The sequence below is a fragment of the Python bivittatus genome, unplaced genomic scaffold (assembly GCF_059951505.1).
Source record: "Python bivittatus isolate LINGU-HERP-01145 unplaced genomic scaffold, Pbiv_v1 ctg000400_np1212, whole genome shotgun sequence".
Classification (NCBI taxonomy): Eukaryota; Metazoa; Chordata; class Lepidosauria; order Squamata; family Pythonidae; genus Python; species Python bivittatus.
Genome location: NW_028277073.1, coordinates 4,984,336 through 5,005,804, shown reverse-complemented (window position 1 = coordinate 5,005,804; position 21,469 = coordinate 4,984,336). Strand labels below are relative to the sequence as shown.

General features: G+C 39.1%; 1 protein-coding gene across 1 annotated transcript in view; it reads left to right on the top strand.

Moving 5' to 3' along the window:
- Nucleotides 1–21,469, top strand: part of CDH23 (cadherin related 23) — a 469,716-nt gene that overhangs the window by 364,633 nt on the left and 83,614 nt on the right. Inside the window, exons 30-37 of the mRNA XM_088144253.1 lie at nucleotides 4,276–4,411; nucleotides 7,496–7,884; nucleotides 7,977–8,078; nucleotides 9,633–9,635; nucleotides 12,682–12,831; nucleotides 15,668–15,796; nucleotides 18,068–18,196; nucleotides 20,684–20,911. Coding sequence (XP_088000379.1) covers nucleotides 4,276–4,411; nucleotides 7,496–7,884; nucleotides 7,977–8,078; nucleotides 9,633–9,635; nucleotides 12,682–12,831; nucleotides 15,668–15,796; nucleotides 18,068–18,196; nucleotides 20,684–20,911 — 1,266 coding nt within the window. The remainder of the gene's footprint in view (nucleotides 1–4,275; nucleotides 4,412–7,495; nucleotides 7,885–7,976; nucleotides 8,079–9,632; nucleotides 9,636–12,681; nucleotides 12,832–15,667; nucleotides 15,797–18,067; nucleotides 18,197–20,683; nucleotides 20,912–21,469) is intronic.

Genomic DNA, 21,469 nt, shown 5'->3' with positions numbered 1-21,469 from the left:
CCATCTCTCTCTTTCCTTTTTGATAACAGAGCAGAAGCTTCTTCCTGGTCCATTTTATGCCCCAGCTGTCCTGACCACTGACTTCAGTAACCTATACTTCCAAAGATCAGATTCAGTCCATGACTTTGGCCTAACTCTGTCAATATGCAACTCTTCCACTTATCTGGAGCAGGATGGAGAACAGCAGGCAACATATTAGAACAGTGTTGTCCAAACTTGACCACTTTAAGATGAGTGGACTTCAACTCCCAGAATTCCCCAGCCAGCATGGGGAATTCATGGCTGGCTGGGGAATTCTGGGAGTTGAAGTCCACTCATCTTAAAGTGGCCAAGTTTGGATAACACTGTATTAGAACAATTAAATGCTTACTTATTAAAATTTACATCCAGCAGTTCTGGAAAAGAATCCACCCATAGCTTATGAGCAGTAATAAACATTAATATATACAAAATATAATACATATTGTATTGTCGAAGGCTTTCACGGCCGGCATATGATGGCTGGTGTGGGTCTTCCAGGCTGTGTGGCCGTGGTCTTGAAGTTTTGTTTCCTAACGTTTCGCCAGCACCTGTGACCGGCATCTTCAGAGTGCAGGAGCACAGACAGGAGCAGTTCTCTCTGTGCCCAGGGTGATGTGACCCTTCTGTGGGTATTTATAGAGATCGGGGGGGAGGGGGGATTGGGGGTGTGTGGGGGGTTGAGTGCTCCTGCACTCTGAAGATGCCGGTCACAGGTGCTGGCGAAACGTTAGGAAACAAAACTTCAAGAACACGGCCACACAGCCCGGAAGACCCACACCAGCCATAATACATATTGTTTTACAATAAATAATTTTCTATGGTCCTTCCCACAAGTATTTGGTGTTACACCATTGATACACTGAAGGTACACTGGAAACCAGTGTGGATTAATGTCCCCAGTTGACCATAGTTTCACTAGATGACTTGGATCCCTCATTCACTCAGACCAACCTGTCTCACTAGATTATTGTATTGGGAAAGCAAGAGACCCACATTTAAGCCAATTAACAAAAAGGCAAGATAAAAAAGCAATACGTCACTATAAATGAAGGACAGATGAATGTACCCTGGGACATCTGTTTAAAATAGTGGAAAGTATTATTTACATTCTGCCCTATAAACACTGGAAGTAGCCTGAATAGCATCTAAATGTTTCACATATCAGAAAAGAATTCATTCAACATAGAATAGTTGAAGAATCATAAGTCACCTAATATATGTTCTTGCAGGTCTGTTCAAGGGGTATCTTTCTCTATGACTCTTTGTAGAGTCTGGATTGTTTAGTTTCAGTCCATGGTTTTCCTACTTGAGAGTGGCATTGCTGCTCAGGATGAATAATCAAAAAGGCTTTGTTTTTTAAAGAAGCTCCCTAAATTACATAACTAAATAGAGTAGGTCAAATTTTATCGCAAGTTCACTATAAAAAGAGAGAGATACTACTATCTCAGGATTAAAGTCAATATATTTTGTTGAGGACATAATAGTGGGACTCTTTCAAAATCCTTTGCTCCTGACACTCACCTATATGTAATACAGCAAATATCCTCTGCACTCTATGTTGTAGTATTGTTTCAATCAGAAAAAGATCAGTGAAAATATGAAGAATTGCAAGTGAAGCACTGAGGGGGGGTCCCAATAGTTCCTGATCCTACTGAATGGCATAAGAATCATTTGGGGGGGGGGAAATCTTTTCAACGATTTCAGATTTTGAAAAACTGGAATGAACATTCATGAGAGTAGGCAAAAATTTCAAGTTCCGTTTCTTCTTTGTTTCAAAAGCCTGCTGCAAATAAATAGGGTTTAACAAGTATTAACAGAGAGCCAGCTTCCTATAATAGAAAACGTTACTCAAGCAGATCACACAGTCATACAAATGATACATTTGGGAGTAGCTTTATTTATGCTTAATATATTCAGTAATCTTCTAAACCATTTTTCATTATTTCATATGTTTCCTAATTAACAATTCAGTGCCTTGCCACTGACATTCACTGCTGATAACAGAGTGGTTAGGCAGAATCTAATAAAGTCTTCAGAAAATGCATGGAATATTCCATTATTCATCTTCCCTCATTTGTATTGTTCTGAGAAACATGTTTTCCTTTTAGAGGATATTAAGGGAGCTTTTCTTTCCTCTGGAGTAACAGTGATTGTCGCAGCTGGAAATAGGACATTGATCAACATGCTATTTACTTCTGATTTTACAGATGGCTGAATTTCTATCTAATTTAATTATATTTAAAGGGGGAAAAAAACTATCCTCGAGCTTCATTTGTCTCAAGTGGGATGGTTTTTGCTTTGAAGGCGTTATTTGTATTGCTATTCATTAATTTTGTTATTTGTTGGCTGGCTTGAATAGTGTTTGCACTACAGCCAGGATCAGCAATGCACCACTTGAGGATATCGGAGTGTCCTTGGCAATATTGCGAAGGCCCTCAACAATCTCTGCCTGTTCAGACAAGCTACACAACGCTGAATGACCTTGCTGCCATTTGCTTACCTTTAAAAAATTTACTGGAGCTTCCTTTTCTAGCCAAGCCATTTGTTGAATAGTTGCTGTGATTAGTCTCTGGAGCTAAACTCTAGATCAGGGTTCCTCAACCTCAGCAACTTTAAGATGGGTGGACTTCAACTCCCAGAATTCCCCAATCAGCATGACCACCCATCTTAAAGTTGCTGAGGTTGAGGAACCCGGATCTAGATTGCCTTGTTCTCCTTCTCAGGGTACAAAATTGCAGTGAAAAAAGTGAATTTGACCTTCTTCTACTAGGCCAGCGTATCCTCCAATAGCAGCCATAACCATGTAATCAAGCACTGCCTTTTTTTAAATGTCATGAGGCACTTTAAAAAGGGAATTGTTTTGATTACATGTTTGTGGCTTCCTTCTTGCCCCCGCTCCCCTATGAACACCCTGTACCAGGTAGAGGATTGTAAACCTGGCTTCCTCCCAAGAACAGAGGTCAGAATTAGTTTGGGCTGCTAAAAACAGAATAATTCCATTTGGCTGGTGGAGAAGTATGGAGTGTGTGTTTGTAGATGTCTGTGAGGAGATTGCATATATGTCCATATCAGCATATTTATGGGAAGTGGTTTTGTATCTGTGCATGTGCACAGATATTTTTGTTTGCTCACATCAGCAAATGTGGCCTCAAAGCTTGATCTGAGCTCTAAAACATTCCCTTCCTCTACATGGCACTGTCGGACATTGAGTTTAGCAACCCATCTCAGCAGAGGGTTGCTCTTTCAGCCTATTACAGCTCCATCAGTAGTACCCTTAGATTTGAAGGTCAAGAAGTCTTGGTCCCTTCCCCTCTCGCTATCACTAACCTTTTTAACTTGATTAGTGGCTGGCAGCCCTTCAGGGTAGGCCAGACTAGGAAAACAAAGTCATGTAGGCCATTACTAATTTTATTATAAGGTTATGGTAACAGAATCATGCAAGGCTGAATGTACTTCCCCCCTCCTTCCCTTTATCTTCATGAGAACTAGGGAGGGTCTTGTCTGAGATGTTTTCTCAGGTTACAGTTCTGGCCCAGATTCAGGTTTCTTTTATCTGACCTTTTCTTGGTAGCAGCTCTTCCTCCTGTTTCTCAAGGTTGTTCCTTCTTCCCATTATGGTGGCCAGCAACACTTCAATTCTCTTCTTCTTTGTTGTCATTCCTAAATGTTCCTAAAGGATGTCCATGTTGTGTGTGTGTGTGGGGGGGGGGGGGTCAAAAAAATCAAGATGACAGCCACAGACATGCTTTTGAAACCCCACCCTTTTTTACAGGTATAGCCAGTTTTAAACCCCTATGCAAATGTCCTTCTAGCTACAATGCCCATCTAGCTATAATGTCCCCACCCAGCTCCTTCATTCTGTATAGTGGCATCTAGTGTAGGGCTTCCTGTTTCATATCCTCAAGACATATATGAACTGGGTATGGCTCCCAATGTCTCATTGAAAGCAGCCACCAAATTGCAATATTTATTGTGATAAAATTAGGAAATTATTAATTATGGGGAAATAGTAATGTGAACTCTTATTGAATTAGTTATAAATACATGTAAACTCTAATTCTGTATTTGTCCTGATGCCCCTTCCTCAACATAATTTTGGCTCCAACCCATAATTTAGAATGCACTTCTCAACAGATAAGTCAAAGGGTATATGTGGTCCTTTTGTCTTGACATACTGAATATGACTGCTGTTTCTGTTTTTTTTCTATCAAGGTTCCAGGCAAATAAATAGTCTGTGTTTTTGACATTTCCCAGGTAATAGTCTATGTGGAAGATGTCAATGATGAAGTACCAGTATTTACTCAAAGACAATATAATCGGCTGGGTTTGCGAGAGACAGCTGGAATCGGGACATCTGTTGCAGTTGTCCGGGCAACAGATCGCGATACAGGTATAGTACTTCCATAGAAGAATTACATTGGCCGGCCACTGCAATGCTGCTTGATTTGCATTCTTTCTTAGTGATCCTGTCCTGCCTTATCTTTGGAGGAACAGTATCAGAGCTTCCGGTATGTATGAGCCATGTTATGAGTCCCAAGGTGTAGCTCATTCTTGTACTAAATTCCAGTTCCTGTAATGTTGAGTAAAATTACCCATATATTTATAAACAGAAGGAGTGGCTACTTAACAGCTTTCAGATAGCTTCTTTCAACCGGAGCCTCCTGCCAGGATCCAATTCCTCATGATTGGTGTAAAATCAGGAGTTTGTGTAGATTATGATATGCTAGCATACAGGACCCATTCTATAAATACCATCCAGTGGGTGGTACACTGATTAGTTTTCCTCCCCATCCAGACTTGTAAGGAAGCCTAAGGACCTGTATGCTAGTATTTCCACATCCTATCTACTGTTCCTTTGCCCTCACCATCTTTTCTTGTCTTGGACTGCAGCATGTCCAAATTAAATTTAGTTTGGGAGATGTCAACCTGAATTTTGCTAATGCTGCTTTGTAAAAGCATTGATGTTAATAATTAAATTTACATTTTTTCCATCACTTTGGGTACCGAAATGCAATTTGATTCAATATGCATAATTTGCATACTGATTTAGATGTGCAAGTGATGCAATTCATTTCATTTGCATCAATTTACATAATTTGCATCATGTTACATCATAGCACAGTTGACGCAAGTTGATGTAACAAGGCAAATTATGTAAACATAGAGAAGCAACCCCCTCCCCTGAATGGTCCATTAAATCGAGGTCTTACGATATTGTTACAGAGAATAGGCTAAATTGGCAAACACAATTATAGATCACCATCTTTTACAATTAATTACAATGTTGTATGAGAACAACTACATGCAGAGTAGATATGCCAACTTAGGGACTCTCTCTGCTTCACTACCTATCTTAAAAGGAATTCATTAAAGGTGCACACTAGCCTACTAACTCCCCTTCTTTTCAGTAATTGGTCTAGTGAACATTTTTGCATCTGCCACAGGTAGCAACTAGCAATACAGTTAATTTATTTACGGTCAAAGACCAAACTAATAAAACAAAATCACATAATACTCAAATAAGTTAATACAGTAAGAGCCAAACAATTAATAAAATGAATAAAGAATTATGTTGAGTCCAGAATAAATCAATAAATAAGCATTGCCATTGTTAAACCCAGAGTCTTCTTTCAGCGATTAAAATTTACAGCGCAAAATTTGGCAACCCTCCTAGAAGTTGTAGAGGCTGATCTGCAGCGAGAAGAAAGTGTTTGTCTGTTCTGGCCAACGTAAATGACTGGTTAGTAAATGTGTTATTAATTCAGAATGCTAGGCGTGATACAGAGGACGGCCCAGCATGATATGCAATTATTCAACCCAGCAAAGGCACTGTGAATGGAATTTTGTCACCTTTTCCCTTCAAAGTCATGTGAAGCAGAACCAATCAGTGTGAATGCTCTGGTATGCAAGGAAGAAAGGGTGTTAATAAAATTGTTGTAAAATGTAAAACAATGGCCACCATTAGAATAGCATGGGCTTTACTGCAACCTCTCTGTAAGGTTGTTTGTCTCTCAAGTGGCTTTCTCAAAACCCCAGCATCACCAAGAACTGGATAAGACCATAATTTAGATCTGCAGTTAAGCCTTTCTTCCAAGGGGAAACAAAGCTATAAAACTCTCATTGGTATAACGGAGTATAAAAAGCATAAAACTAGATTATTCGATTCTGTAAATAATTGTCCATCGTTAATCTGAATTCCAAGTCTAAATGTTTTGTTGTTGTTGTTGTTTCTGTTGTTTCAAATGACAGCCAATAACTTCTCAGCTTTCTCTCCTGATTCCCAATATTTCAGGTTAATACATTTCAGAGAGTAGTCAAATTGTTTTGAGTGTGAAAGCCCCAATTTAAACTTTGTTGCTGTAAACGCTTGGTATGATTCATCCATGGGTTTTTTGGCATACAGCTAAAGTGAGTCCTTAACCATCTGTTCCAATTGCATAAAATTAGAATCTCTACGTCTCTTTTTTGCTGAGGCAAAAGCAATAATAGATTCCCCCAATGGATGCCTTAAAGAATTAAGTGTTAGTTGAACCCCAATTAATTTCAATTGGATCTTTCTTCCTGTTAATTAGGGTTGCTTTTTGCTGCTGTTGTTGTTGCTGGTTACGTTTAGTACATTTTAACTACTATAATATATTTAGAGGGGATTTTTTTCCCTTCACCGCATTAACACTATGAACTTCTTTCCTTTGGATTTCATCCTTTTAACAAATAGAATTATTTAAAAAAAAAAAACAGGATGGAGTGGTAGAAATTGAATGTTGGGGGTAGACTATCTAGGATTAATATGCACAACTCCAAACAGGCATTGCTATGGGATTTGGGGTACTAGGGAGAAGGAGAGTAGCCACATACATGGAGAAAAATGAAGGAAGTCATGCAAAAGGAAGGAGATGCAGAAAGTGCATCTGGAACCCCTGTGGAACTTATTTCCTGAGAATTGAGACAACGCCAGGGATACAGTGATGCTCTTGTTCTGGAAAATCCTCTTTTTTTCTAAATGCAACCCCCTGATCAGGGTAGTTAAAGCAAGTGGAAGGCTAGGAGCTTCAACACACCTTCAAATTACAAGCCGTTAGAGTGAGCCGTAGTGCCAAGATAAGGCAGAAGACCTGAAAGAAAATTTGGGTTAAGGGAGTTGAGCTTTCAGCTAAGGATTAGAACCTACTATTTGAGTCTTTGAAAATCATCAAAATATATCAGTTTGGTAGTCAAAAAGAAACCTCAGCTGCAGAGGAAAGATTGGCAACAAGAGGATTGGCAGGCTGCAGGAATAACGCAACTAATCCAGGCAACATTTCAACACTCAATTGTTATAGAAAACTAAAAGGGCACTAAAGTTTTGGAACTTTGGAGGAATTTTGAACTGGGGTTTTCAAATACTCATTTGGGATCCTGTACAACTGAGCCATGGCTTATATTACAGCCACCCACATACCTTCTAATCATTTTTTTTCTCTCTCTCCCTCTCTAGGAAATGGAGGTCTGGTGAATTACAAAATCATCTCAGGATCTGAGGGGAAGTTTGAAATTGATGAGAGCACTGGCCTCATTACCACAATTGACTATCTGGATTATGAGACAAAAACAAGCTACTTAATGAATGTTTCAGCCACAGATCAAGCACCGCCCCAAAACCAAGGATTCTGCAGCATTTATGTCAGTCTCCTTAATGAATTAGATGAGGCTGTGCAGTTCTCAAACATCACATATGAAGCAACCATCATAGAGAACATCCCCTTGGGTTCTGAAGTGCTACGAGTCCAGGCCCGCTCCATTGACAACCTTAACCAGATCACATACAAGTTTGACCCCAATACTAATCCTCAAGCTTTGTCTTTGTTCAAAATAAATGGAATCACTGTAAGTAATTTACTGCTGAATTTCTTTTATCTATGAAGATAACCTGACATTGGATATTCCTGGCCTGTATATTTTTATTTTTTTCCTGGCAGGGTGTGATTACAATCAGAGGACAGGTGGATCGAGAGAAGGGAGAGGTTTACACCTTAACTGTTGTGGCAGATGACGGAAGCCCGAAGCTCGACTCAACTGTGGTGAGCTGTTTTTGTTGTGTTCCTTTGTCTTGATAGTGTGAGAAGATGTGGAACTTGACTATTATTTCCAAGGTTAAATGTGTTTTTGTTTTCCTTGTGCTTAGCTAAAATTTCAACCCACTATTGTGAGGTCATTCATCCCCTGGAAATGGAAGGTATCTGGTTTGTTTTGGAGATGGGAAGACAGTAAAAAAAAACTTCTAAGATGGTTGTGGAGGAATGTCCCTTAGTATAAGCAAGATGACTGAAGGTTTTCTTTTCCTTTTTCTTTCCACTTTAAAGCTCTCACCACACAGTAGCATGGTTCTTTGGGGCTGTGTTCCTGAAGGCACCAAATGTCCTTAGAATCACACTGTGTTATGATGTAGCATCATTCTTAGCTATCGTTCATTACCTTTTCCTTGGGTTAAAAAAAATGACTACTATCTTTTAGTCCTCCACCCACCCACCTATGAGCTGATATGCCAGAATAGCATTATTTATTATTTTCAAGGAAGTTTTAACAGCCTAAGAAACCAATGCACTCATCTCATTACAAGCAAGCAGATTTGTGGATTGTCTACCTAATAAGCCATTCTATTTTAACACTGGAAACTTAATTAAGCATTCAAATTGTTAACCATTTTAGTACTTCTTTAAGGCTCTAGTGAATAGAAAAATAGTTGGGTTGAATTATTTGCTATAAAGTATTGATTAATTTACTTTCTTAGTCATGCACATTTTACACTGGATTTCTTTATTTTGATTCATTTACTTCAGAACTGTTTTTTCCTGAATATCCAGTGATGTGATTTTTATGAAATCATTCTACACTTAAAACATTTTCAAAGTAGTTTGTGTTTAGTCCAGATAATGTTACCTTCCAGGAGATTCTTACTCACGTATTTTATTATTCTTTCCAACAGATGTCTTTTGATAGAATTTTTAGAACTCAAGATGGTTTTCTTCTTCCCATTCAAGAAAGCATACACTCAAAACACTTGGACTAAAATTATCTTAGAATCCTCTCTTCTGCATAAAAAAACCCAGGATGGCCAATTTCTGTTTTCACCCCACCCTTGTTTTTCTTTTTCTCCTTTCATACAACTTTTGACTAAATATGCGAGCATGTGATACAAGCTAAGCACAAACGCAGGTGTGGTGATGGGGAAGTGGAATATGTGCAAGAATGGTACAATGCAAAGATGTAGGTCTGAGGTCCAAATGACAGGCAGCTTCCCACTTTGGATAAATAATAGCTTCCAGGGAAATAAAGGTTATCATCTGGAATGCATCAGCATGCACTGAGAATGCTGAGGGTTAAATTTGGTTAATAAATGTATCAATAAATGGCCAAAGAGACCATAGCTGTCAGATGATTAAGGAGAGATTGATAAATCAACAACCAAGAACCAATCAATAATTTATTTACATTGTTAATTGAATCTGTGTCTCTGGCCCATGATAATTTTTCCCCAAATCACTGAATGTAAGCTTCCTGTTTAAAGGATAGAAATCTAATCACTCTTTATTTCTTTTCTTCTCTGTGTCCAATTTTGTGCTTCCATCCAATAGAAGGTAGGAATGTTTATTTTCCCATTGTACTCATCCTTCCTTGGCTGTAGTTTTTATGTTTTTCTAAGAGTTTTCATTTTTGCCATTTGCTAAAGGCTTCAAGGATTGGTGTGGTATAGTGTGCAGAATGTATCAGCTGGTGGACACCATTTATTGGTCCAAGGTCTGCAGTCTGCCAGGTTCAGACAGAAATGAAATTGAGCTAGTAGTCAGATAGGCAGAAGAGCAGAGTTGCTTTCAAATACAAATGCAACTATTCTAAATTTCTTTAGATTGCCTTGTATTATGAAAAAGGCCCCAGATCCTACCTGAATCTGGCTATCTTAAGAGGAAAGTGGGTTTTACTTTAAAAAAAGAAGAAGTTGTACACCAGCCATCTTAGCATTTGTCATCTTTGATGTTACCTTTGACATACAGCTCAGTCTTCAGGGTGAAAAGTCAGTGCTGGAATAGTATGTAAAAGCATGACGACACCATCCTGTGACTTTGATTCTAGATCTAAAAAAGATACTAGGACTTAAAAAAGACTATATGAGAATTAACAATAGATGGAATTGAGACGCATTAAAGACAGATTGACTGTTCAAGCAGCTGCTCATTTTTGAAGTTTTGTGCTTCACAAATAGGATGTATATACATAAGTATATCAGTTTGACAAACAGGGACCTGTACTACCAATTCTGCAGAGCAGAAGCTTGGAAGAAATCCTTTGTCAACTCTTTCAGACTAGAATTGGCCCCACACAAACATTCCCAGCAGAGTTAAAAAGAGTCAAGATGGCACGCACAACACACTTTAAAAAGGGGCAGAGCTTCAATCACATTTTTTTTTTAACTGTGCTCCTGCTTGTATGCCTGAAAAAAAATTAGGGCTCTGTTCCAAAGCTTCCTTTTATCCCCTTAAGAAATATGAGAGGATTATGTATAAGTGAAAAGAGAGCACTCAGTTATATTTCCCAAATCGAAAGGAAACAAAATGCGCTTATATGTTCATATTCACACTTTTCCAGATTTTCCAGTGTGACTCACTAATTGAAAATGGTCATAAAGATGCATGCATTAGAGAAAATGGCCTGTAAAAATGCATATATTAGGGAACAGTGCATATATTTTAAAAACTGTTTATTAGGGGAGATTTTTAACTAAGGGGAAATAATCTAGGGCAGTGTTTCTCAACCGTGGCAACTTTAAGATGTGTGGACTTCAACTCCCAGAATTCCCTAACCAGTGTGCTGGCTGGGGAATTCTGAGAATTGAAATCCATGCATTTTAAAGTTGCCAAGGTTGAGATTGAGAGACATTGATCTAGGGTGATTCCTAGAAAGAAACTGAAAATTGAAACTGACCAATGGATAGCCTAAGACAGTGTTCCTCAACCTTGGCGACTTGAAGATGTGTGGACTACAACTCCCATAATTCCCCAGCCAGCCATGCTGGCTGGGGAATTCTAGGAGTTGAAGTCCACACATCTTCAAGTCGCCAAGGTTGAGGAACACTGGCCTAAGATGTTCTTGTTGCATATCTTCCAGGAGACTCTTATATCAATTTCACATTCATTCAATTTCTAAGCCCACCTAACTGCCGAGCAACTCTGGGCAGTTTACAAGATGGTTAAAACATCAATATATAAAAACTAAAGTCTCAGGATAATAAAACAATCATGCCTGGGGAAGACAGACTCACTGAACATAACTTTCTAACAGGTACATACACCATCCCTCCCAGGACAGTGATTATGAGAAGAGTCAGGTCTTTAAGAGCCATATGGACCCTGGGGTGTGGGGTGGGAGGTGGGGATGCTCCTTCAAAGGACAGGGAGAGTGATAGAAAAAGCATGCCTTCTGGATCCCATAAGATGTCATTGTTTTATCAATGGGACCTGGAGTTTGCAAACCTTCTCTGATCTTATAGGTTGGGCAGAATTAGAGAGAAGGAGTTCCACTCATATTGAGGCCCTAAGCATGAATGGATTTGTAGAGGACTATCAGAACATCGAACTGCACCTAGAAGAGTAGAAAATCAAGCTTTGGGTGTAGAATACTGCCAGTATTCATTTGTACAGATATCTGAGCATGACTTTTATTGAAATACTAATTTTAGCGAGGAGAGAAAAAGTTTGTCAAAACCACTCCCAGTGAAAGAAGAGGAGGTTCTGAGCTTTTCTCCAGAATCCAGCTATGTTGGCTAATCCTATCTCTGAAGCCTTTAGCCAAATAAATAAAGTTTCATAAATAGACCCATACTCCTTTGAGTAGGGCATGTTTACAAGTGCAGTTATTTTTAGACATGACAGTATTTCCTTAGTTACTGGCTCAAAATTATCTCAGATTGATTCTTAACTCACATCTGCAGCTGCAATACATCCCTAACAGCCTAACACTTTAACACAGTTATTAAGAGACGGTTCACACTATACAGTGAAAACATTTGGTTGCTGTGAGAGTTTCATGAAGTCATTATTTCTTCAACTTTCCAAGTATTGCTGAATTCACACCAATTCGTTTGTGATAAGACCAGTGAAGCCAGGTCTGGACCCTCTATATTAAATGGGAAGTTAGTCCATTTGTGGGCTTATTAGAGGGACCCTTACATTAGAATTATTTGCAAGTAGCCAGATTGCTATCTTGTCCACTCTTGAAATAAACCCTGCTGAAACTAGAGTGAGTTTCCCACGTTAAACAAATATTAGATTCAGTTACTATTTCTTCAGTCTCAAAAAAAAGGAGGTAACTAGTCTTTCAAATAAGAGCTCCTGCCTTTTGATGTAGATGATACCTTCAAATGATCCTAAAAGTATAATAATCTTGCTAGGAAAGCTGTGCAAAAGTGTATGCAAAAAGTTAAGTGTTATGATTTTATTTCTAGGGATGGTGGAAATCCCAGTTTCAGGGGCAGGTTTGTAGATTTCAGGGGCAACTTCAGTTCCACTGCAGTGTATAGAAGCTGGCTTAGAACAAATCCATTGGTAGCTTGTCGTCATTTCTCTGTAAGGCTTCCTTGCCTCTAGTTTATAAAAAGTATCATTCATATCCACCTTCTCCACTGGACAGGTTACTATCACCATATTGGATGAGAATGACAACAGCCCACAGTTTGACATTACTTCGGACTCTTCTGTGAGTGTAACAGAGGACAGCCCTGTTGGACGTCGAATCGCTCTGGTTTTAGCCAGAGATCCTGATGCAGGAAAGAACGGGCAGGTAGCTGCAACCATGTAGCTTCACCGTATACAGTTCCTAAATTGTAGTAAGGGGTATTGAAATAGGATGGGTTCTTGTCTTCCTGATTGTTATAACAAATTAGTTTCATTTTTATTTCATACATCCTACTCCAGACTGAACTTGTGGTCCTTTCCAGTTAGATATGTACAGTATACATGATCACAGAAATAGCTGTGAAGGAAGCATTGCAAATTTATGACAAGTGACTTACCCTTGTACTACAGAGATATTTGGTTTCTTTCCTTAGGTACAGCAAGCTCAGAGTACTAAGCCCAATTTATCCTAGGTTACCTGCTCACTCCTGGCTCACAAAATATACATCTCTAGATGAGAGTCTGTCAGGCTGTATCAAATCAATAGTATACAATTCCTAGGTGGTAGCAAGAAGTAGCTTCTCATATTCGGCTTATTCTACTTTTTTTCAAGGTCCGTTATCATTCTATATTTTGCATTTATGCTACATTTTAATACTGTGGTATAAGTATGTATATATGTATTTGAATGTACAAGGTGCAGGCCCAAACAATCCCCATAAATAGGAATGCACAAACCAGGTTATTCCAGGTCCTCCCCCTGCTGGGAAAAAAAACAAGAATAGTCCTTGTGAAACTAGAGAAGACGTCCAGAGAAGCTGTGGGATTTACCATCTTTCTGCAGCCTCTGATTAAAGAACAGGTATACTTTCCAGCCCTTAACATTGCCTAGAAGTGCAAAGTCCAGGAAGCAGAGGACAATATGCTTTCAGTACTGCTGGTTCTCTAGAAAAAAAAAAGAGGGTGGGGGACACCCAGGAACTTGGGTGTGGTTTTTTAATTTATTTGTCTGTTTTGTCCGGGGTTCTTACTTTTCTGGACAAGTTAAATTGACCTTGCAACCTCAGCCTTTTATCCCTCTGTTAGGATGGGTAGGAAGATACCACATTTTCTCTATGATTTTCTTGTGAGCTGCAATATTAATCTGAAGTATGTAATCAGCTCCTTTTTTTTGTAAGGCTTTAGGGCAAACATGAGCTATTTGTAACACACGAGTGCCTTACTGTCACCCGCATTGAAGTTTCTTTCTTTCAGATAGATCTGGAATGCCTTCTCCTAATTTCTGTATGCATTTTAACATTTGGTTAACACTTCAGTGTTTTGACGTCTTTAAAATAAAGCTTGATTTTGTTTATTTCTGATAGATTTCTCAAGGAAGGAAGGAAGGACCCGTCATCTAGTCAGATATCCCTATACTGCATAGCTAGGAGGTAGAACTGTTAAAATCATGTTTCTTTTTTCATTTTTACATGTTAATCACCAGCACAAGTTGTGAGATCCTTGTCTCTGTCACACACCAGTGTTTCAGGTGGACATCAGGTGAAGCACCCCATGGAAGAGAACAATAGCAGGAACTACCAAACTGCTATTTCAGAACAGGATTGTGAAGACTCAGAGAGCTTCTAGGAGAAGAAATTTGAGACCTTCAGCCTTCTATTCTACTGGCTCAGAACAAAATATATTAGAATTCCACTCCAGAACAAAATACATTCCACTTCCACTCCAGAACAAAATACATTAGAATTTACATTAATTCTGTTATGATTTCTGATTGTTATTGAGAAGAGTAGATGCTCTGAGAAACCCAAGGTTATGGAATTCAAATAAAGTGTGGTTTAAAAAAGAACTTAATATATGCAGCCAACTGAGAGATTTCTCTTGAGACCGGATGAAATGCAGAAGGTCATAGACAAATATACTTGCTCCCATGGGCTCCACATTGTTAGCACTAGAAGAGGAAAAATGTTGGAGTGCTATTCCTCACCCTCCTCAAATATTCAAGGTTGAAATGGCAACTTCATTCTTTTTGCTGGCTCAATACATGTCTTCATCAACACTGTTTCTTCAGATCATCTGTTCTTCCTTTGAGGGGACTATGTAAAAGCAAACTTCCTGCTGCTGGCGAAAACAACACGAAATATTTCTGGAGCTCACAGCATTCACCGCCAGTCACACCCCATCTCATAAATTATATAACCACATGTTCTTCTTCCCTTTGGCTTGGTGTAACTTCATCTTAGAAAGCAAGATAGCTCAGGGCCTATAGGGCAACAGCTAGCCAGGTGGCTGTTAAATAAAATAGGAAAAAACAACATCTCAAACAGTTTCCTCTGGTGCCAAGAAGCTGCTTAACAGCTGACTTAGGACAATGGGCTTGAAAAAGCTGCAAAGAAAACCCCAGATGAAGCCCTTTTACCAGCTCAATGTACCAAAAGGAAGTCCTTTCAATATTAAACAGGAAGCACTGTGCATTTAAGGTGTGGCGCATTTCTTTCCTTTAGTTTGCTACCTGAGGTAGCTACAAAAACCCCAAAGTTTCATTCTTAATGGGAAGAATCTGCTTTCATATGAATTTAGAGAATATCTACTGAGTGATATTCATTCCAAATATAAAGGTAGCATTCGCAAGCTCACTTTTGACATATCAGTTTTGCTTCACTAGTTTTTGATTCACTTAGTCCAATTATCAGCCCTCATTTAGCCTCCTCTACACTTAGGTGTCCAATTTTTTTTTTCCTAACACTGTTTCACAAAACCCAGCCTTTATTTTTATTTGTGTATATACACACATCCAGCACAGTCAGATACAAAACAAGTAAATTCTAGGCTAAGAATTAGAAGTATTACTGAGGACAGAACTTTCTACTCCATAGAAGAAAAAGAACCAGTTATAATGCCGTATAAATTTGTTACACTTCTAGCCAATGGACTGATTCCATTCACATCCTCTAATCCACCCTTTCACCATATTTTTTTATTTTTTTTATTTTTATTTAATGCAGGTTGTTTTTTCTCTAATATCGGGAAATATAGGCAGGGCTTTTGAAATTCGTACAACCAACAGCACCTATGGAGAAGTGTTTGTGGCAAGACTATTGGACCGGGAACTAATAGAACGCTACACATTACAGGTAACTAGGAACTGACTGTCATCCAAATGTTATACTGTGATGTAATGCCATTTGTGATGTTCAAATAAATAGTTTGGCCTGGATGTGATGTGCTTGTTGATCTCCTGGCCAGTGTTTCTCAATCTTGGCAACTTTAAGATGTGTGGACTTCAATTCCCAGAATTCCCCAGCCAGCCATGCTGACTGGGGAATTCTGGAAGTTGAAGTCCACACGTCTTAAAGTTGCTAAGGTTGAGAAATACTGCTCTAGTCACTCTGTAATCCCAAGTGTGCCATCTACAAATAGCTGAATTATTTTAGTTGCTGATTTCATATTCCTATATATGGGAGAAAACTTGCATCTTGAATTATTGTGTGGAATATACCTGTCATGATGCAGGTATGAAAGATTCATGCATAATTTGAATTGAAAGGCATTGCTAAATTATTTGGCAGGTAAGAGTTCAATTATGTATTTGTTTGTAATTTGACTTTCAGCAGAAATTCTAGAAGACATTATTGTTACATCACGTATCAAACTTCTGTTCCAAAGTGGAATTTTATGTGCTCATTAATTGTTACTTATACCAGAGAGATAGAATTTGTACAAGGAAAAGATCTGGTGTGCAATCTAGTGTCCTCCTGGACTCATGGCTCCGGCTGAGGAACAGATGCAGACATGGCCAGGAGAGCATTTGCACAAATATATCTTGTGTGCCAGTTGTGCCTATTTCTAGATTGGGAGGTGCTGCTTATGGGTGCTCATGCCTTAGTTACTTCTTGACTGGACTATTGCAATGCACTGTATAGGGGACTGCCCTTGAAGAGCATTCAGAAGCTTCAGCTGGTCTAGAATGTGGTAGCATTTGCAGTTTTGCCCATCTAACACCACTGCTAGGTGACCTGTACTGATTCCCACTGGATCCAATTAATGTACTGGTTGTCACCTTTTATGCCCTACATGGCAGGAGACCAGGTTACATGTGGGACCATCTATTCCTGGTGGTCTCTGCCCATTCCACTGGATCTGGCAGTGTCACCTGAAAGGATTTAGGAAGTGTGTCTTCTCTGTCATCATGGATGCCTTATGGAACCACCTCCCTTGAGAGATTTGGATAGCTCCAACCCTGCTGGCCTATTGGAGGGCTATGAAGACCTGGCTTCTCTATCAGGCACTGGGGCTGTTAGTGAAGCCCAGCACGTATGTCATTATATGGGCAGGAAGATGTTTACAGGGCCCCTGATTTTAACTGATTTCAAATGTTTATTGTGTTTTTATCTTTTGTTCGCTTTTGGTTAAATGGATGGCCATGTAAACAAACAAACAAACAAACTTCAGAATTTGAATAAAACAGAGTTTATTAAAAAGCTAATAAAAGACAAAAACACATTTCTTTTTCTGACGGGAAGGAAGTGTTAGATGCTGGCACTGATCCAAGTGAATGTGAGAAGGGGGAATAATGAGCTGGAATATATGTAGTGAAGAATGGAGAAAGGCAATCAAGAGGGTTTTTTTCCTTCCTGTCCTTAGTCTGAGGTGAATGGAGAAGGGGAAGTTCTAGTTGTGTTTCAATACAAAAGCAGGTGTGAGAATCAAGTGATCCCAAGCCATTGTAGGCTCTCTGTTTGGTAGGAATATAAAATGATGGAGTGAAAAGTGAGGCACACAGGTGGAAACTTCAAAAATGCATTTACAGGGTCTGCAATCAGGATAAGTCACCAGACTTCAAGTACTAGAACATCAAGACATAAGAATCTGGATCTTGGACTCCAAAACTTAGGGAGACGCAGACCAATTACATATCTAGTCCAGAATTTTAGTCCTACAACAGCTAACAGATCCCTCTGGAAAGTCCACAAGCAGAACAGGAGGACAATTCTAATGCAGGAGCTTAGTGCTAAAACCCCTCCAATGTTGTAATTATGCAATATGAGGGAATTAGTCCATTTCCTTGGGGGTTTTTTTGTCCCTTTCCTCATTTTCCACCAGTTTATTATGTCCTGCTTGAAATGCTGTCCAAAACTGCATAGCAATATTCCAAGAATGATTATTAACCTGTTTGATAATGTGCAATGCTATTTTAATTGTTTCCTTAATAATCCTCAGCAGAGTTTTCTTCAAATCTCTGTCTATCTAACAGTGAAGCACTGGCTTGTTTCAGTAAAGGAGTGGGGTCCTGGGGCTGACAGACAAGTACCTTTATCCTGAACTTCTAGCTTTGCCCAACCTAATAGCGTGACCAAAACTATAATGTTCCATCTAAGTTTCACTAAGTTCCATCTACCTTTCAGATTCAAGCAGCAGACCGAGGTGTCCCAGCTCACAGGAAAGAGCACACCTTAAGAGTCAATGTCCTGGATGTTAATGATAATCCTCCAGTCATTATCAACCAACATGGATACAATGTTAGCATCAACGAGGTAAGAAGTTCTTCTGGTTGCTAGCTTTTTACAGACAGGTTCATGGCCCCATCCCTAATGAAAATTGCTCATGCAGAAGAAGGAACTGGGTCTGACTTCAGTGCAATCCATCCTTGCTTGTTTGTACAGTATGTAAGCATTTGAGAATACTGATGAAAAATATTCTTTGTTAAAGGCATTGTAGGCATCAGCTTCCCAGAAAAGCCAACTGAATATAATGCTAGCTAAATAAATGCAAAACAAGGGATATCAACATTTGGTTTCACCAATTTTCATAGTTTATCCTCCGATGATGTTGATCTATTCTCGGTGCATTTGCAAAATGAAGATAGCACACAAGGAGAACTGGGTGGGTAGAAATGGGAGCTATGAAGACTGAGTAACCAAACCTAGAAGTTTCAATGCCATATATCCCCTGGTATCCTAAACTTGAAGTTCAGCTGAATGTTACGGGCTTTCTGAGTGCCAGAATAAAAATTCATGTCATACTGAGAAAAAAAAACCCTGAGGAATTCTGAGAAAAGCAAAAAGAATTATAATAATTTCTAAATACTTTTTTTCCCTTAGAAGAAACCTGGGCAAACCTTCACTCAAAGCCCAAAATGATCCAGATTAGATTTTTTTGCAATTTTCCTACAGCCAACCTCTCTCCCTCCTTTTTTGAGGATCAGCTTTTGCCTCTCTAACGTTCAAAGGTTTCTTTCTGGTTAGTTTTGCATTGATCTTTTAGGACCTTTTTGTTCTAACCAAAACTGGTTGTACTGTTTCTTTAGCTCCATCATATGTTATGGTGTAGAAGTCCCTGATCTAGTAGAGTTTAATTTTTCTTAGATACTTGCTATCCCTTTGCATATTTGAGTTAGTCTACCAAGAAATGTCCCCATTCAAGATTCATTTAAAGAAATAAGATTTATATAAGAGCAATACTGTTCTTGCTGCAATCCCCTTTCTACTTACTGGAAAATGTGCATAAGAGGTTTGAGAAATGCCACTGTTTGGATAAACCAGACAAATTTAATTTACTCTAATTATAGCTTGTAAGGATACACCTTTGTAGCACATGCATTCTTTTACAGAAACATACAAACAACAGGATGTTTGTAATCAAGCAGTAAAACTTGATGAAAAAGACAGATTCTGATTACTGCATAAGGCTATCTTTATATGCTTGTCCAAAAGAGAAATGCATCCATTTCTCCAAACTTCATCATACTATTCTCATGGGAGCATCCGATGGAAGCATTCACCACATGAGCACTCTGAGGAAGCCCCAACCTCTCATCAGCTCTATTCAGATTGATAATACAGGATGCTAACTCACATGGCTGCTACAGGCTTTTTCCTGCAGACAGTAACACTGAATGTGCCAATGTCTTCAGGAGCTGATGATGTTTGAGCCACATCAGCTGGAACTGGAGTTTAATCAGAGTGCTTGCAGGTGAGCATACTAGTCTGTAGAACACCTGAACTGAGCTAATAGGAATATAAGCAGTGCCCTGCTGGATCAGACCCTTGGCCCATCTGGTCCAGCAGTCTGTTCTCACACAGGCCAACCAACTGCACAAGGATGCCCACTGGTCTCCCAGCAGGTGGCCTTCAGTGGTAGTCACACTGCCATCAAGGCTAATAGCCATTGCTCCACATGACTTTCATGAATTGATCCAATCCTTTTTTGAAGCCAACCAAGCTGGTAGCCAGCACCACATCTCATGAGTATCACAAATATATATGTTGAGATTAGCTGAATGATCCAGTAAATTTGCTTGTATTATATTTTAACTGGCTTTGCCCTCTACCTGTGCAAAAGGTTGCTGACATTGGCTTGCAGAATGAGTTGGAAGTAAGAGGCTCCTTTCCGACTACCCCAGTGCTTCCCAAATCTGGGTAAATTATCCAAAATCGGGTAAAAGTGATTTTTCTTTGGGTAACAACACATGATCCCATTACCCAATCACAACAGGGACATTTAAATTGACTTAAAGATTGCCACGTGTACTAAAATATATTCGAAAATCTCCTAAAGTATTCCTATTAAGATGAAAATTAATGAAATTACCAATGGTAATTTGTTGAAATGACATAAAGATCATTCAGTGATACTGTTTTTATAATACAAGTAGTCCTCAAATTATGACCATTCAGCAACCATTCAAAGTTAGGGGTTTGGGTAATGAAGGAAAAGGTTTGGGAAGTACTGCATTACCCTATCCTTCTAGTTTCAAGTTCACTTCTTTTTATTGTACCCTGTGATCTGGATTCCAGTTTTGGTGAAATATTCAATTAATCATCTTGAATAGTTCCCACAAAAATAGCCATTCTGCCAAGAGAAGTAGTCTCATTATTGTAATATCATATATAGATTAGCCTTTGTCAAATCCTAGGTTCAGATTTAATGTAAACTGCAGAGTTACTTCTTGTGTGGCCTAATTTTCTTCCCTCCATCCTGCATACTCTTGTCTCCCCAACCCCACTCCAATATTTGCACAGAATGTGGGTGGAGGGACTGCTGTGGCTCAGGTACGAGCAACTGACAGGGACAGTGGCCTCAACAGTGTCCTCTCCTACTACATCATCCATGGCAATGAAGAACTGACCTTCCGCATGGATAGAGTGACTGGAGAAATTGCCACCCGCCCTTCCCCTCCAGACCGTGAACGACAACAGTTCTATCAGCTGGTGGTCACTGTGGAGGACGAAGGCAACCCAGCTCTCTCGGTAGGCAATGGTTATATGAAATTACACTTGGGAATTGACAGTACGCTTGGGAATTATTGAAAGCACTAGTTAACAGGGTCATGAAAAAGTGGCCATGAAAAAATAAGGAAGTTTGGGTTAGTTCAATCTAGTACTGAAACTAGAAACTTGTTTAAAAAATGTTGGGTTAATACATTTAATCCATACTTAAGCTTAAGAATCTCTGTGTTACTGCCTATACCTTCTTATAAGCTCAGATATTTGCATCTTCATTATAAAATGTGCATTGCTTGTATGAAACTTGTGATGCCTGCTGAAACTTAGAAGGCAATGTAAGAGGGAAAAGTTGTATATTGTTTGCTCGAAGAAGTTTCAGATCGTCAGCTTGGTACCCAGCTTCAGACTATTATAGGTTAGCATAACTGGGGATATATATATATAAAATGATGACTGCATCTACATTTCATTGCCATTCAGCTATAATCAGATCCAGAATTGTAAAGATAGATATTTGATTGACTGGCTTTACAAGGGTAACTGTTTTATTAATTGTAATTAGGAGGTTATCATTGTCTGAGT